The sequence below is a fragment of the Cnephaeus nilssonii genome (genome assembly GCF_951640355.1).
Source record: "Cnephaeus nilssonii genome assembly, chromosome: 19".
NCBI classification, from domain to species: Eukaryota; Metazoa; Chordata; class Mammalia; order Chiroptera; family Vespertilionidae; genus Cnephaeus; species Cnephaeus nilssonii.
In genome coordinates this window covers 10,868,839-10,884,254 of record NC_137090.1, presented here as the reverse complement: position 1 = coordinate 10,884,254, position 15,416 = coordinate 10,868,839, and the positions used below count along the sequence as shown (strand labels likewise).

Genomic DNA, 15,416 nt, shown 5'->3' with positions numbered 1-15,416 from the left:
ACTTCCCATCGTAGCTGGGGTGGAATATTTCGGATCTGAATTTTCCGACTCCTGAAATCAGAGGGAACAGGGTTAGTGACAGTTTGGAATGCTTCCGGGGACTGTGACTTTGCTGTTTTTAATCCCGGTGCCAGGCTATCGCCCTACCCTCTACTCAACACCAAAGTCTTAAGAGTCTAAGGATGATAAACTTCTGGAAGAGAGATTTGGTGTGGAGATAACAATTGTTATCATTGCTACCAGATAGGAAGATCAAAATCAGGTGCCCCTGAGCATTACTAGGGTAACATCATTCCCTAAAAATCGCATCTGCTTTGTCTCTCATCTACTTTCTCTAGTGAGAAACCTGAGTAACCATCCATAGGCCCCCCCCTACATTTCAGAAATATAAAGCCACGTAAGACATTACTCATTAATCTGATACCTATTTACACAAAATAGGCAAAGTGCCTGGCCTCAAGGTGTTCACAGTTTATTAGGGGAGACATATATGCAAACAAACAATATCAGGGTAATACTGCAGAAGTTAAGTGCTTTGTGCAGGTATAAATTTAAACCCCGGCTCCACTTCCTAGCACTGATCTTTAAAAGATTAAAAAAAAGAAAAAGATTATTTAACTCCTTTGGGGCTTTGTTTCCTCCTTTGTAAAACAGGGATAATACCTATTCAAGGGGTGGTATACAAGGTAATGTTAGACAATGTTATAAAGAGCTTAGCAAAGGGCTTAGGGTAAGTTCGCAAAGTATAATAACAGATGCATTTGTGAATACTACGGTGGGAGTGATTAACACACACATAACCCAGCATTCTGACCACCACCTTCCCGCCCTCTCTCCCCGGTTAACTACTTGTCTCCTTCCCATCTTTCAAATGCCCCTTAAAAAGATAATTTTCCCCCGAGGAAGGCTTTCAGGTTCAAGGTTGACTCCCGGGGAAATTGGTTACCACCCAAATCGATGCCCTAATCCTCAGGCTTAAAACATTTTAATTGACTTGTCTGCATTGGTCAATTGTCATTACAGTCTTTGCCTATCCTTGATCACAAAATCTTAGTTCAGGGACACAGTCCAATAAAATTCTAGTGGTATGAGGAAAAACTGGACTAGGAGGCAAGCAAGTCCAGTTCTAGCCCTTACACTGCCTCGGACTGGGTGTTGGTCTGACTGAGCCCCTGAAGCTCCAGGCCGCAGTATTCCTAAGCAGTGGGGATCATGTAGGTTTGCTGGAACACAGGGCACCAAGGGAAGGGGTGCTAAGCTCTAACTACAGCCGCTTCCAACTTGGTTCTGCCCTGGGCCAGCTCACTTGCCTCCCCCCTGGGGGACCCCAAGTGTCTTCAGCTGCAAAATGGGGACAAAGGGTCTCCAAGACTCTTCTAGCTCTGCGGCTGAGCGTGAAAAGTCACGGATGGCGTAGGTAAGGACACCTCTCCTGGGGATGAAGTAACTTAGGAAGAAATGAGGGTGAGTTGAGGAGAATCTGTGCCCATGGCTTTGGCTGGTTCACAAATCTGATCTGCGGAGGTCAGACTAGAGCAGGGCAAAAGAATAAAGATCAGACACGAGTCCAGTCCCAGGTCCTCAGATCCACCCTCTTGTGATAACACGCTGGCCAAGAGGGAGAGACTCATGTGGTGGCCAAATGGACAGAGAAAATCCAGACCCCTTACAATGGAAGTCAAACTGCTGGAGAATTGAGGAGGAAATTATTGCACCTTGGGAGACCGAGAACACTGATTGGGCTCACAGCCATGTCCCCAAGCCCAGGACCTCCCTCAGGGGAACTCTCTGGAAGAAGGCAGCGGGGTGGGGGGTGGCCGCTGTCTGCCTAAAGCAACCCCAGTGCGGTAGTTCAGTCTGAATAGCTTTCAAATGGCCTCTTAGCATTATCTCAGGTCAAAGGTCAAAAATACCCTCCTCCTACTTGGAACTCCCAGTTTTAGGGGCTTTCTCTTCAGGGTGGGGAAGGGTTGGAGAGGGGTGGCGGTGGTGAAATCAAATATCTGCTTGGGATGTTAATCCATATCCTGAAAGCAATGGCAGTCTGGAATGTGTGGAATGTTCCAGGAGAAGGGGAGGAGGGGGCAGGGCCATCCAACCAATGAAGGAAAAGACATCCTGTCGCCCGCCCTGCGTCACCCCTCAGGGCACACGCCCAGTCCTAGGAGCCCAACTCCAGGCCCCTGCAGGCCTCCAACCCTGACACGAGGAGCCTTTGTCTTTTAAGTCCTTGGCCTCCTCTCTATAGGCAGTGATGAGCAACCTTTTGAGCTTGGTGTGTCAAACTTCGCCAAAAAACTGAGCATAACTCGGGTAGTGTGTCACTTTGAGGAAAAAACATTATTTCGCAAATGTTTCATCCTCAGGAGCAGCAAACGTTTCATCCTCGGCACGCGGCCGCCCCAGCGGCCGTATGTCATCAGAAATGGCTACGCGTGTCAGTGCTGACACGCGTGTCATAGGTTCGCCATCACTGTTATAAAGTATGGTGCTACCTAGTTTCTTTCAGGCCCAAAGCACTTGGGGCGACGCAGAGAACTGGACTCTCCCTCGGGCCCCTGGGTAACTCATTCCACTTACAAACATTTACAGCTGCAGCCGGGCAAGGGCAGTGTGCTGAGGGTTGGGGGGATCCGGTGGAAGCTAAGAGAGCCCTGACTGCTCGGTACCTTGGTTTCCTCCTGCGGAAGGTGGATAGATAGGGCTTTTGGAGGACTTAAAGCAGGATGCCTACCATGCCACGGTGCTCAATCCCTGTCCCAGGCCCCAGGAGCCTGCAGGTGTCCAGGTAAGCATGGGAAGAGGCAGGAAGGCAGGGCTGACCATGAGCAGCTCAGAGTGACAGTCAAGTAGTTAAGTCTTCTGCACTGGTGGGGAAATAGTGGGAAATAACAGCCTAGAGTCCCACCTCCCTGTGACAACTAAAGGGACGCGCTCCAGCCCCCGAGTGGATCCACTGGAGCTGGGCAGTGCCTTTGCTCTGCAGGTATTAAACAGGCGCTACACAGAGCCCCGCCTGAACCCCAACATCTGCTGCTCAGAAAAGGCAAGAGAACCCCTAACGTTGGGAAACCACCACCCACCCACCCTCCACCCCCGAGCTGATAAACCTGTTGAGTGAAAGAAGCCACTAGCCCCAGGCAAAGCACATGAGATGCACCAGCGTAATTATTTCCCTGGTGCCAACACCCTGTATCTTCTTCTGACCTCTGCCTGCCCTGACCTGCAGGGCAGTTACTGGGCCCTGGGGCTGCTCTGTATCTGGGGACCCACCTCTCCAAAGCAAGAGACAAGCAGGGGGCAGAGGGCCACAGGAACCAAGGAAGCGTTCTTCTCAAGCCCAGGGCAGATTCCAGGAGCGATCAGAGGAGAGCGCATCCGTGCCCGGCACAGGGAGTGAGTAAGAGACGCAGGAAGTGCAGGGGCTGGGCACCCGGAAGTAGGGCTGGCAGTTCTCCCTGGGCAGGAAGTTCTTGTCCTTTCCACCTTTTCAGTCAAGTGTCACTGACCGACAGAATGGGAAGAAAATGGGTCAACTTGGAAGAGCCTAATATTTCATACCAGACTCTGAGACTAAGCACCTCCTATAAACCCCTCATTCCCGGGTCCGTTTGACACACGGGGGTCCTGGGATTGGGGGGCTGAGTATCTTTGCCAAGTCACACAGCTACCAAGAGCCACAGCCAGGATTTGAACCCAAAGCTTGTCTCTTTCCAGGCTCTTTGCACTGTCCACTCCACTGCCTTTTTAAAAAACATATTTTTTTACTGATTTCAGAGAGGAAAGGAGAGAGATAGAAACATCAATAATGAGAGAATCATTGATTGCTGCCTCCTGTACACCCCCTACTGGGGATCGAGCCCGCAACCCAGGTATGTGCCTTTGACCGGAATCGAACCCGGGACCCTTCAGTCTGCAGGCCAAGGCTCTATCCACTGAGCCAAACGGCTAGGGCTCCGCTGCCTTTTTGATGGCATTAAGGACACAGGCCTTTGCCAAAATATAGTTGTGTCAGGCTCGAGGAGAAATTTAAAATAGTCAGAGTTCACACAACGTGGTGAACAGTGGGCCTGCCAAATGAGTGCTGCTCAAAACAACTCGCCTCGGTTTTCCAGAACATTTCCAGTTAGATAAAAAGTGACTCTATGGCATATTGAATGTGGACTAGATATTTGATAATATTGTTAATTTTTTAAAAATCACAGCGATGGCGCCCTGGCTGGTTTGGCTCAGTGGCTAGAGCCTTGGCCTATGGGCTGAAGAGTCCTGGGTTCAATTCCTGTCAAGGACACATGCCTGGGTTGTGGACTCGATTCCCAGTAGGAGACGTGCAGGAGGCACCCAATCAATGATTCTCTCTCATCACTGATGTTTCTCTCTCTCTCCCCCTCTCTTCTTCTCTGAAATAAAAATAAATAAAAGATCAGTGATAGTCCTGGCCAGGTAGCTCAGTTGGTTAGAGTGTCATCCTGATATGCCAAGGTTTCGAGTTTGATCCTCAACCAATGAGTGCTTAAGTAAGTGGAACAACAAATCAGTGTTTCTTTCTTTCTCTCGCTCCCATCTCCTTCTTCTCTCTCTAAAATCAGTGATGCCCTGGCTGGTGTGGCTCGGTTGGCTGGGGTGTCATCCCGTACACCAGAAGGTGGCGGGCTTGATTCCTGGTCAGGCCACATACCAGGTTTTGGGTTCTGTCCACATGGGGTGGGTGCGGGGAGGGTGTGCCAATAGATGTTTTTCTCTCACTTCGATGCTTCTTTTTTCTCTCTCTTCCTTCCTCTCTCTAAATATCAACTTAAAAAAATATGGTTTAAAAAAAATCAGTGATTTTTAAAGTTCCTACATTTTAGAAATATGTATTGAAATAATTGCAGAAGAAATGGCATAACTAGGATTTGCCCCAAAAATAATCAGGGGAACAGAAGAAAACTGTTTAGATATAAATTGATAATTTTTAAAGCTAGGTGATGGGTAGTGGGAGTTGTTACATTATCTATCCTCTCCACATTTTTATGCCTTTTTTTTTTTTAGCAAAAGGGTTGTTGTTCTTTTAATTATTCTAGCTCACTTGATTATGAAGTCATTAAAGGTTTCAAATTTTTTTGGTGGATCCTTACCCAAGGATATTTTTTCCATTTTTAGAGAGAGTGGAAGAGAGGGGAGAGAGGAGAGGGAGAGAGAGAAAATCGATGTGAGAGAAAACCATCTATGGGCTGCCTCCTAAACTCACCGGGACTGGGGACAGAACCCCTGCCCCATCGGAGCTCGGGTCGATGCTCTAACCACGGAGTCACGCTGGGCAGGGATGAAGGTTCCAAATGGATGCGTCTAGACTTATGAGGCTTTCCTACTGGTGTTTTATTAGCAAGAATCCAGGCGCTGGTTAGACGCCTGCTGGGGGCAGGCAGAGTAAGGAGCAGCAGCACAGGCGGGACCCTTCTCACAATGCACAAAGGAACGGTGACTCTCCTCCCTGGGAGGCGGGGGGTGGGGGGGGGGGGAGGGCTGCAGACTGCCTCAGGGACTGCTTTTCCCAATCCTTAGCAAACCTGCTCCTACCTCTTTCCACCCCAACCCCAGACAGGAAGGAGCCATCTTCAACCCTGAAGATGGCCTCACCCCTCCCTGGAGGGAGGAGTTCCTTTAAGCCAGGGTGGGGCCAGCCAGCAGAAGGGAGGACGGAGACAGTAGGTTTTGGAAAATTGGTTTAGCTGGAGGCTCCAATCCCCAGAGGCTCCTACTGTGAGTCAAACCTGGACTTTTATCTCCACCGAGAGCTAGGATTAAGCCAGGATCTCCAAATTAGACCCTTCACCTCCACCCCTCCCCCAGGCCGTGATTCCCTCTGCCTAGCAGGCTGTGGGGCCTTGGGCAAGTCAAGCCTTCAACCTTCTGGACCTGTTTCTTACATCTGGGGAAAAAAAGGATAAGGATTAGTCAACTTTACAGGATCTTGGGTCACCTACATTCTTAAAGGGATTTTCTAATGGTCTATGTTAATCATTCTAACCTTTCTGCCCTAGCTGGGTTTGCTCAGTGGATAGAGCATCGGCCTGGGAATGAAGGGTCCCAGGTTTGATTCCCGTCAAGGGTACATGCCCAGGTTGCAGGCTCATCCCCAGTATGGAGCGAGCGTGCAGGAGGTAGCTGATCAATGATTCTCTCTCATCATTGATGTTTCTATCCCTCTCTCCCTCTCCCTTCCTCTCTGAAATCAATAAAATATATATATATATATTTTTTTTAATAACCTTTCTTTTGAGACTTGGTTCCCATTAGAAAACGTGATCACTCTCGACCAGAACAATGCAAACATTTTAGCACACAATTTCAAAATTTCAGGGGTTAATGGAGACTTTGGAATCCTTTATCATAAAGACTCCCTCCCACAGGTCTACACATTTCACTCCATCCCCATTGATGTCCCAGTCTCCACTCAAACCTGCAGGGCCGTCGGGAAGAAACTAGCCCAAGGCAATTAGAAAACCAAGCTTGACTGAGGTTGGGGGTTATTGCTTAGACACTGGACATGAGGGAGCAACTGAGATGTTTCAAACCTGCGGAAACACACCATGGTCATTTAATTCTAATCATCGGTCAAAAAGCTCCATATCAGGACTTTTCTCAAGGTTTCTGGAGGCCGATGCTGGAGTCACTCATCCCACAGATTTCCTTGGCACCTACTACGCACGGGGCCTGTGCTGTCCACACTGCAGTAGCCACTAGTCACGTGTCACTATTGAGCACTTGAAATGTGGCTACTGCAACTGAGCAACTGGATTTTAATTCCATTTACCTTTAACTGTTTATATAATTCAGCCTTTTCATCTTTAAAGTTTATGAAACCTAAATTTCATAAACAAGTGTTCCCATTGAAAACTCAGACTATGAATTGAGATGGGCTTTCAATGTAAAAACAGGCACACTGGAATTGCTAAGACTTAAGATTTAGTGCCCACCCCCAAGTAAAATATCTCTTTGTTCATATTGATTCCATGTTGAACAAATCTTTTTAATTTTTAAATCAATCTCTGAATTAACCTTTTCATTAATTTCCCCTTTTTTCCTTTTTTAATGTAGCTATTAGAAAATGTATACTTGTACGTGTCCCCCATTGCATTTTTGTTTTGGATATTTTTTCCATTGATTTTTTTGTTGTTTTTTTTTTTAGAGAATGGAAGGGAGGGGAAGAGACATAGCGATTGGCTGCCTCCCGCATGCCCCCAACCAGGGCCGGGAGCCTGCAATCGAGGCATGTGCCCTCGACCGGAATCAAACCCGGGACCCTTCAGTCCGCAGGCCAAAGCTCTACCCACTGAGCCACACCAGCCAGGGCTGCATTTCTCTTGGATGGGGCTGGGCACTGTGCTATAGTGCAGAGCCTAGAGTGTCGATGGCAGGCGTGCCTCCTGTTCTCATGGAGTTTACAGTCCAGCAGGGGACCCCACTTTGGTTAGGAATGGGAGAAGGAAACGGACAAAGTTAGCTGAGGCGTGGAGGTGCGCTGTCCAGTGGATCCCTGCAGAAGTGGGTGATCGGACGCAACAAGAGTCCTAGGCGGCTGACGCGGGAGTAGAAGCACTCTCGCGAAGCTGGCTCCCTTCCCAGTTGTTTTTCCCAGCTGGAAGTCACACATAAAAGATGTCCCTAAGGTGCCAACCTGTGCCTTTTCCATAAGATCCCCATTGACCTAGTCCTTCCTCCCCACCCTGCCTCCTCCCTACAGTGGTGGAGAGGTGGAGAAAAAAAATAATTGTCCAAAGCTTCTGAAGGGGGCGGACCTGGCACGCTCCAGGCATGGCAATAGCTGAGAAAGGAGGCGGGGCTGGGGAGGGGAGGAGGAGCTGGCCTCATGCCCAGGGCTCCGTGCCAGGCTGATCCAGAGGCAGGGCAGCCAGACAGGCAGTAAGGCGGGCAGGCAGGTGGGTTGATGAGCAGGGCTGGGGCTGGAAAAGAAAACACTGACCTACTGGAAGGTGTGGAACCAGGCAGAGCAGTGCCACCACCAAGGGGAAGGCCAGAGAGAGAATCATGGATCGGCTGCCTCCTGCAAGACCCGGGGACCCGGGCATGTGCCCTTGACTGGAACTGAACCTGGGACCTTTCAGTTCGCAGGCCGACGCTCTATCCACTGAGTCAAACCGGCTAGGGCCACTGGTTGATTCTTGTATGTGTCCTGACCAGGGATTGAACCTGCAACCTTGGCGTATCAGGATGACGCTCTAACCAACTGAGCTACCTGGCCAGGGCATCTTGTACCATATTGGATTATGTTCCTGGTCTACCGGGAGTCAGGACAGAGGATATTGTCACTGGGCTTATCCATGACCAAGGATGCACACACCTCACACCAGGTTCAGTTGAAGGAAGTAAGATTCAAACAACGAGGCAGGGGAGCTGTAAGCCCCAAGCCTGAGAGGGTCCTACACAGTCACTCTGACTTTACAGGTGGAGAAACTGAGGCTCAAGAAAAGGGAAGAACATGGCATCGCTGAGGAAGGACTAGAACTCAGCTCCCCCCCCCCCCCGCCCCCGCCCCAGATTAGTGGTTTATGCTCATCTCACCACACCTCGCTGCTTTCTCTCTGACACGAAGTGTTAACACGGCAGAGTCTGTGCAGCCCCGATGTCAGCAGCAGGAAAAGTGCCCATATTCTGTATGGCTAAGTGCGTGCCAACTGGCTTTTACTGCAGGCGGCTCTAATTTGGGCACAGGATTTAACTTGCACAAGATCTAACTACACTATAATACGGCTGGATGACTGTCAGATTTGTTAGCAGGGGAAAAGGGTAAACATTCGATCTCGCGAAATTTCCTCTAGGTTTGGCACGGGCAAGGAAACAACGGGGTGACCCAGAGTGAGGAGGTGCTCCCTGGTGCTCGCGAGCGAGCAAACCTCAAGAAGGAATACTTTGCTCCATTCTCTCGTCTCGGAAATACACGGTTTGACGAGAGAACCCGTATTTTTTTTTTCCCCTGCCCATCTGGGCAGCGCCAGAGGAAGCCAAAACAGAAGCTCTGAGTCAGTGGAGCTCTTTCCAGACAAATCTCCCAAGTCTGCCTGGGCCAAATGTCACTCCCTCCTCCCTCCACCGTTCTCTCTCTGCCTAGAATCTTACCCTTCACCTGGGCGGAAGCCGGCCACGTGAGCTCTACAGTGGGAAGTGGGAGGAAAGATAATGGGGGGGGGGGGGGGCGCGGGGAGGCGTGGAGAAGAAACCCTCAGAATAAACCTAACATGCGGGGACAAAAAAAGAGAGGACCAAACGCGAGCAGTGCAGCCTTCCCGGTTGAGGCCAGCAGTGGTGTGGGGAAGGGATTAACCGTGGGGTTACCAGCAGTGGCCACCGCTCGCCATCCTTCTCGAGCGGGCAGCGGGAAGTTTCTGGGGTCTTCCCTGGGGCTGACGGAAGGAAAGGGGAAAGGGGGCCAGAAAGACCATGTCCCGGGCCAGCCTCACAGGACATGCTGGTTTAGCTCTCACCCCTGCCTCGTGGAGACGTCAGCATCTCTCCGGAAAGCTTCCGAACCAGGCCGTCTGCGCTCCTGAGGCCCAGAGACCTAGCTACGGACGGAGCGGGCCCTCCGTGGACAGCGGCGTGGGACATGCCCGCAAAATGGAGAAAGGTCGAGTGTCTCCTGGGGGGGACGGCCAGCTTGGAGAGCCCGGCTCAAGACAAGGATTTTGAGGTGAAGCTCTCAGAAGCAAGAGAAATCGGTCCCGGCCATTCACGGTTGTGCGCAGAGAACAAGACTGAGATTTAGTTATTCTTGGAGTCTCACGTTCCCTGGGAAAGGATGAGGCTGCATCCCAGCATTCGGTAAAAATAATCACGTGTTCTATTAATGGAGAGGCGCTGTCCCTCCAACAGAGGCGAACCACCTCGACAGTCATCATCGCCACTTGGGCTGCCAAAGACCTGCGGGTGGTCAGAGACTTCAGGAAGCTGGCGTTTGCCTCTCCCTAGTGAGGAGGTTCCTCATCAGAACAACGCTCCCCCGGCCGGGCTGCCCACCCCGGTCCTGCCCACCCCGGTCCTGCCCACCCCGGTCCTGCCCACCCCAGTCCTGCCCACCCCAGTCCTGCCCACCCCAGTCCTGCCCTGGCTGGGGGCAGCAGCATCACGCCCTCTCTGTAGAGGTCTCTCTCTCTCTCTCTCCCGGTCCGGGTCCGGGTCCCGGGTCCGGGTCCGGGTCCGGGTCCGGGTCCGGGTCCGTCTGGGACCACTAATGGTGCCTTGCAGCTTGGTCTCAGCCATCCTTGGCCAGGAGCCGGGGGCACGGTCCCTAACCAGCCCCGGGACCACAAGCGCGGAGCGCAGCTTTCCGGGTGGAAAGGGGGCGCAGGCAGGGCAACTGGGGAGAAGGCGGGGTGCCTGGGAAGGGCGGCGGCAGCTGGGGGTGGGGGAGGGCGGCGGCAGCTGGGGGGAGGAGGGGCGCCCTCATGAACGGGCAATTGAGAAGGCCTGAGCAGCTGAGCGGCCGGGCTGGCGTCGGCCGGTGCCCCACGTGGGCGGCCCCTTCCCCCAGCCCCTCGCACCTACCCCGGGAAGGCTGAGCGCTCACCCGCCCGCCCCCGCCGCTGGGTGGGCCCGGCTCAGCGGGGAGGGGGACAGAGGATGCCCCCGGGACCCCCCACCAGTCTAGAATGTTCTGCCACCAGAATCCCCTAGGTACCCCGACTCTCCCCGAGCCGGTCCCACCCGGCCCAGGGGGCCCTCGGCTACCCGCCCGGGGCCCGGAGGGGGAGGGGACAGGCGCTGGGGGCCGCCGGGTGGGGGTGGGGACCAGGACTTTGCCCTTTGTCTCTCTCTCCAGAGCCACCAGCCGAAACCCGACCCCATCGGCGAGCCAGGCAGCCAGCAAGGGGCAGGCTCCCCCTCCGGGGTCCTTTAGTAAATCCAGACCCGACCTCCCCGTGGTCAGGGCTGTGACTGCGGTGGTCCTGTGGGGGAGGGGGCTTCCCGCTGCAAACAGGCCTGCAAGCATTTAAGTGGGAACCGGCTGGGGGTGGGGGGCTGGCAGTGGGGCCGCAGAAGCTGGGAGGGGAGAAAATGGCCCGGGAGGCGGCATTCCTTAGAGACCTCGGCGGGGCTGCGGGAGGAGGCCTCCCACTGAGAAGGCAGGACCGGGGCCTGGGAGTGCGGTGGGCTGGGCTGGGGGCAAGAACGCAGGGGCCATGCGCCCCTCCGGGCCTGCAGATAAAAGGCCCTCCTCCCCCCCAGAGCGTTCTGGGAGCCTCCACAGCCCCATCACCCCCACGAAGAGCAGGGCATTTGTCTGAGGGTGAGAATCCCTTGCTTTTGTCTGCCCTTTTGGGGTGCCACCCATTAGTGATAACCTTATTAATACCTCACATGTGCAAAGAACTTGAGAGTTTACCAGGTACTTCTTTACACCACATTTTCCTATGAACCTAGAACGAGGACAAGAGGTTGATCGGAGCCTCTAACCCAGCGATTTTTCAACGGGTGCGCCCCAAGAATTTTTAAAATATGCAGTACCTGACTAGTCAGGGGCTCTGATCTCTTTTCCCTCCGACTGTCAAATTAAAAAAAAAAAGACAACAGCCAACGAAACAAGAGCCATCCCGTGTGAATGAATAAAAATTATACCTGCTTTTTTTGTCAGATGGGCAAAAAAATACAGTTTTTGGTGTGCCGCAGAATTTTAGTAATTAGTTTGTGTGCCATGAGATAAAATTTTTTAAAAGGCTGAACATCGCTGCCTCTAAACAACCACAGAAGATCAAGAATACTCTTATTTCCTTTCTGCAGTTAAAGTAACAGGCTCAGAGGCGTTAAGGGACTGGCCCAAGGTGACACCAGTCAACAAGTGTCATTGTACCGTGAAGCCTGCTCCTGCTTGTCAAGGAGAAAGGCAAATGGGTTCTTGCTCCTCAAAAACATGTATGAACTATGAATTAGGATTCTGTAGGAATGTAACAAAGGAATGTCCCTCCCTGACCTCCCCCCACCACCAACCTCCTATTTTCTCCAAGGTTGAACTCAAACAAAAGCAAGGGGGGTTGGGGGGGGGGGGTGATCAGCCCAGGTTCCTAACAGAAGTGCTAAAGGATGGAGACTCATACAACTCAAAATACTTAGGCAGCTTATTTTATGGGGTTTCTGGAGAATTGAGATGAGGAAACGAGATCCAGGAAAAGATATTGATCCTAGATTCCCACGGTCTGCACATGTGAGAGAAGGGCTGAGACTGATACCCGAAGTCTAACCCCACTCAAGTCCTTCTCCATGAGTGATTTCTTTCCAAGAGCAAAATATTCCCAATGCCCATCTTAGCTACCCAGACAAAGGAAGAATTACTTAGATTTCTTCAATCACTCAAGATTGCCTGAAAATCCCAACAAGTGGGAGAGAAATACAATGCAAAGCAGGTATGAAACGGCTGGGGAGTAAGAAGATTCAGAGCATGGAGAAGTCAGTGTTGGGCGTGTTTTTATTTGCTAACCTTATGCTACGGATGAAAAAAGCTCAAGATAAGAATCAACTTCTCAGAGCATTAGAGCTGTTCCCACCTTGTAAGAGAGAGCTGAGCCTTGGAGGTAGAAAGGCCTGGGTTTAAACCTAACGCTACTCCTTCCTCAGGTATGACTTTCACCACCCAGAGCTTCAGTTAGTTCCTCCTCCTACAGCATGAGGATGAATACCTTGTGGGAGTCACTGAACACGGACCAGCTCTGAGCAGACACTCAATGAACGCTCCCCATGCTTGTAGAAGACGCTCATCTTTTGACCACATCACCTGGGCACAGTGCTCAGGAGCAAAGAAAAGGCTCAAGAAAGGAAATAAACAGAAACATCTGCCCCACTGACCTGAGCCCCTCTCCCCACTGGCATGCCAGCCCTCTCGACAATGCGCTCTCCTTAATCCAAGCCTCCATTTTTTCTGCCTGTCCTCCAAAACACAGCTTAGCTCAAAGCTTCCCTTACCTCTGTGTTTTCGTTCCCGAGGTTGTGTGCCTCTCATTTTACTACAGCCTCTTGGCCTCTGCTGTCCCACAGCTTTTCCTGGATCTAAAGTGAAAGTGCTTGCTGGAGGGCAGGGATTTTATCTTTTGCCTCTTTGGTGCAGCTTCCCCTCTGCACCCGAGTCCCTTCTCCACCCTGAAAAAGACTCAATAATGCTAAATAAAAACCCAGAAATTAATTAATATCTGATACAGAAGAGGGATTAGGCAAAGACTCCCATTTCATGCAGGATGAAGAGGTGACCACTATGTAGGAAATAGCCAAACTGGCAATAGTTTAAATGTAGCCGGGGGAGACGCAGTCTTTAATGGGTACAGAGTTGCAGTCTTGCGAGATGAAGCGTTCTGGAGATGAAAGGAGGTGATGGTGGCACAACAATGTGAATGTTTTTAAGACCACAATACTGTACATTTAAAATCATTAGGACAGTAAATTTTATATATACTTTTTACCACATTAAAAAAGTTATTTTCAAATGCCAAGGATAGAGTGAAAAATTTGAAAGCCTCTGGAGAAAAATTATTTGATAAATTATATTTCTTTTTTATCTCCACCCTAAGACCAAGGTCTTTCCCTTGTTCCTCGTTGTATTTGTAGGATCTGGCAGAGGGCATGTCACGCAATAGTAGACCCTGAGTATAAAAATAAGTGGATGAATGCATGCATACGTGCATGAAAGAGTAGACAATTAAAGGAGCCAATCTTTGCATCAATATGCAAACTATCATAGAAGTCCTTACCATCTTACTAAATATTTTCTGACATGGAATTTAGTTGTAGATAGATTATTTTTTTAAGTCCCAATGGCTAATGACTGACTAGCAAAGACGCCCCCCCCACACACACACACCCCCAGGCTAAAGTTGCTGATGATGGGATGTTTTGAAGAGAGCAAAGGAAACTACTCATTCAAGATGGTCAGTGAGGAGCAAGAGGAGCAAAGTGAACGATACATGAGGTTTGTGAAGATCATTTTATTCCACTTCCTGCCCACCCCCAGCCTCTTCTGGACAGGTGTCATTCTACTCTACTCTACTCTACTCTACTCTATGCTACTCTACTCTACGCTACTCTACTCTACTCTATTCTATTCCATAAAAAGCCAGCAGCAGCAGCAGTTTTGAACTAAACAGTAATAAACATAGGAGGAAAACCCTCTAGATAAAATAACTTCCTCAGCTAGATTTTCCCTTCTTTGAAATGAAATAAAAGTTGCTGGAGTGGACACTTCAACAGGAGTAAAGGACATACTCTGATCCCTGCTGCCTCCACAGCCAACGTCCTATTACGTCTAGTCCTTGCTCGGAACACGCTAACTAAATGCAGCCACCAAGAGCCATGTCTGTCTGTGAAGCATCATCTCCACCCTCTAATTTAGGGTTCTGTCTCCAAATCCCGCCAAAGCAACTGCTCTCCATTACAGTTGGACCTCTCCTCCCAAGCAACTTACAGATCTGGAGGAAGTAGAATAAATATTTGTAACTCTGAATAGACATCCTCAACAAGTCTACTCCACCCAACAGCCCCCACTTTAGTTCCTGTCTCCCCTCATTTTCTCCTCCTCAAAGTACCTAATGGAAAGCTGACGAGCCCCAAGCAATCCCAAATGCCAACCCAGAAAAACACGAAATCATTCCGCATGAACTGATTGTAAAACCCTTTATAGTAACTGATTAAAGTCACAAGCCTGTTAAATGGCCAAAAACCACATCCGATTAGAGCCCATCCCCTCCCTACCCCACTAACGGAAGGTCCAATCCTCCTTCCCTGGACTGAGATGTCGGAAGGGTTGTGGGAATGTGCATGTGTGTGTGCACCCTTTGAGCAGCAAGGGCTGAAGAGAGGAAGTGGACATGAAGGTGACTTCTGAGCACATCTTTGGGGACTGTTTCTAATCCAGGGGGCCAAGGGGAGAATGTGAGGATACTGTGGCTTTACCCCCAGCACCCCACCAGGGAATAGGGAACAATGCATGCATTCACTTCCTCGGCATCCTGGGATCCCCAACTCCCGAATGCCTATTTTGTTAGTTTACCAAGAGCAGAACATTCAGGCAACATCTCCCACCAAGTGGGGAAACTGCTCTCATTTCTTCTTCCCTCAGACCCTCTTCATCCTGATTTCTTACAACACCTACCTCACCTGCAGAATTAGGGTGGTTCACCTCTCACCAATGTCACTACTATACATGCACCTTAGACAGTAGCCCCGAATTGTGACATTTCAGCTAGGAACCTGGCCTGGGATCAAGGCATCAACAATACATAGAATATATAGCCCATTTCCCTAAGGGACAATCAGTAGCATTCCCACCATGCTTACCCCATCTCTCCCATCCTTTTGTTTGAGAGAATGGGTAAGAGGCATAGCATATCAAAACAACCTACACACAAATCCCCTTCACTATATCTATCCCTCATTGT

At 50.5% G+C, this 15,416-nt stretch overlaps 1 protein-coding gene across 2 annotated transcripts in view; it reads right to left on the bottom strand.

Annotated features, from left to right (window-relative positions):
- Positions 1–15,416, bottom strand: part of IGF2BP1 (insulin like growth factor 2 mRNA binding protein 1) — a 40,300-nt gene that overhangs the window by 15,471 nt on the left and 9,413 nt on the right. For both annotated transcript variants that reach the window (XM_079798385.1, XM_079798384.1), the window contains exon 3: positions 3–51. In XM_079798385.1, coding sequence (XP_079654511.1) covers positions 3–51 — 49 coding nt within the window. The remainder of the gene's footprint in view (positions 1–2; positions 52–15,416) is intronic.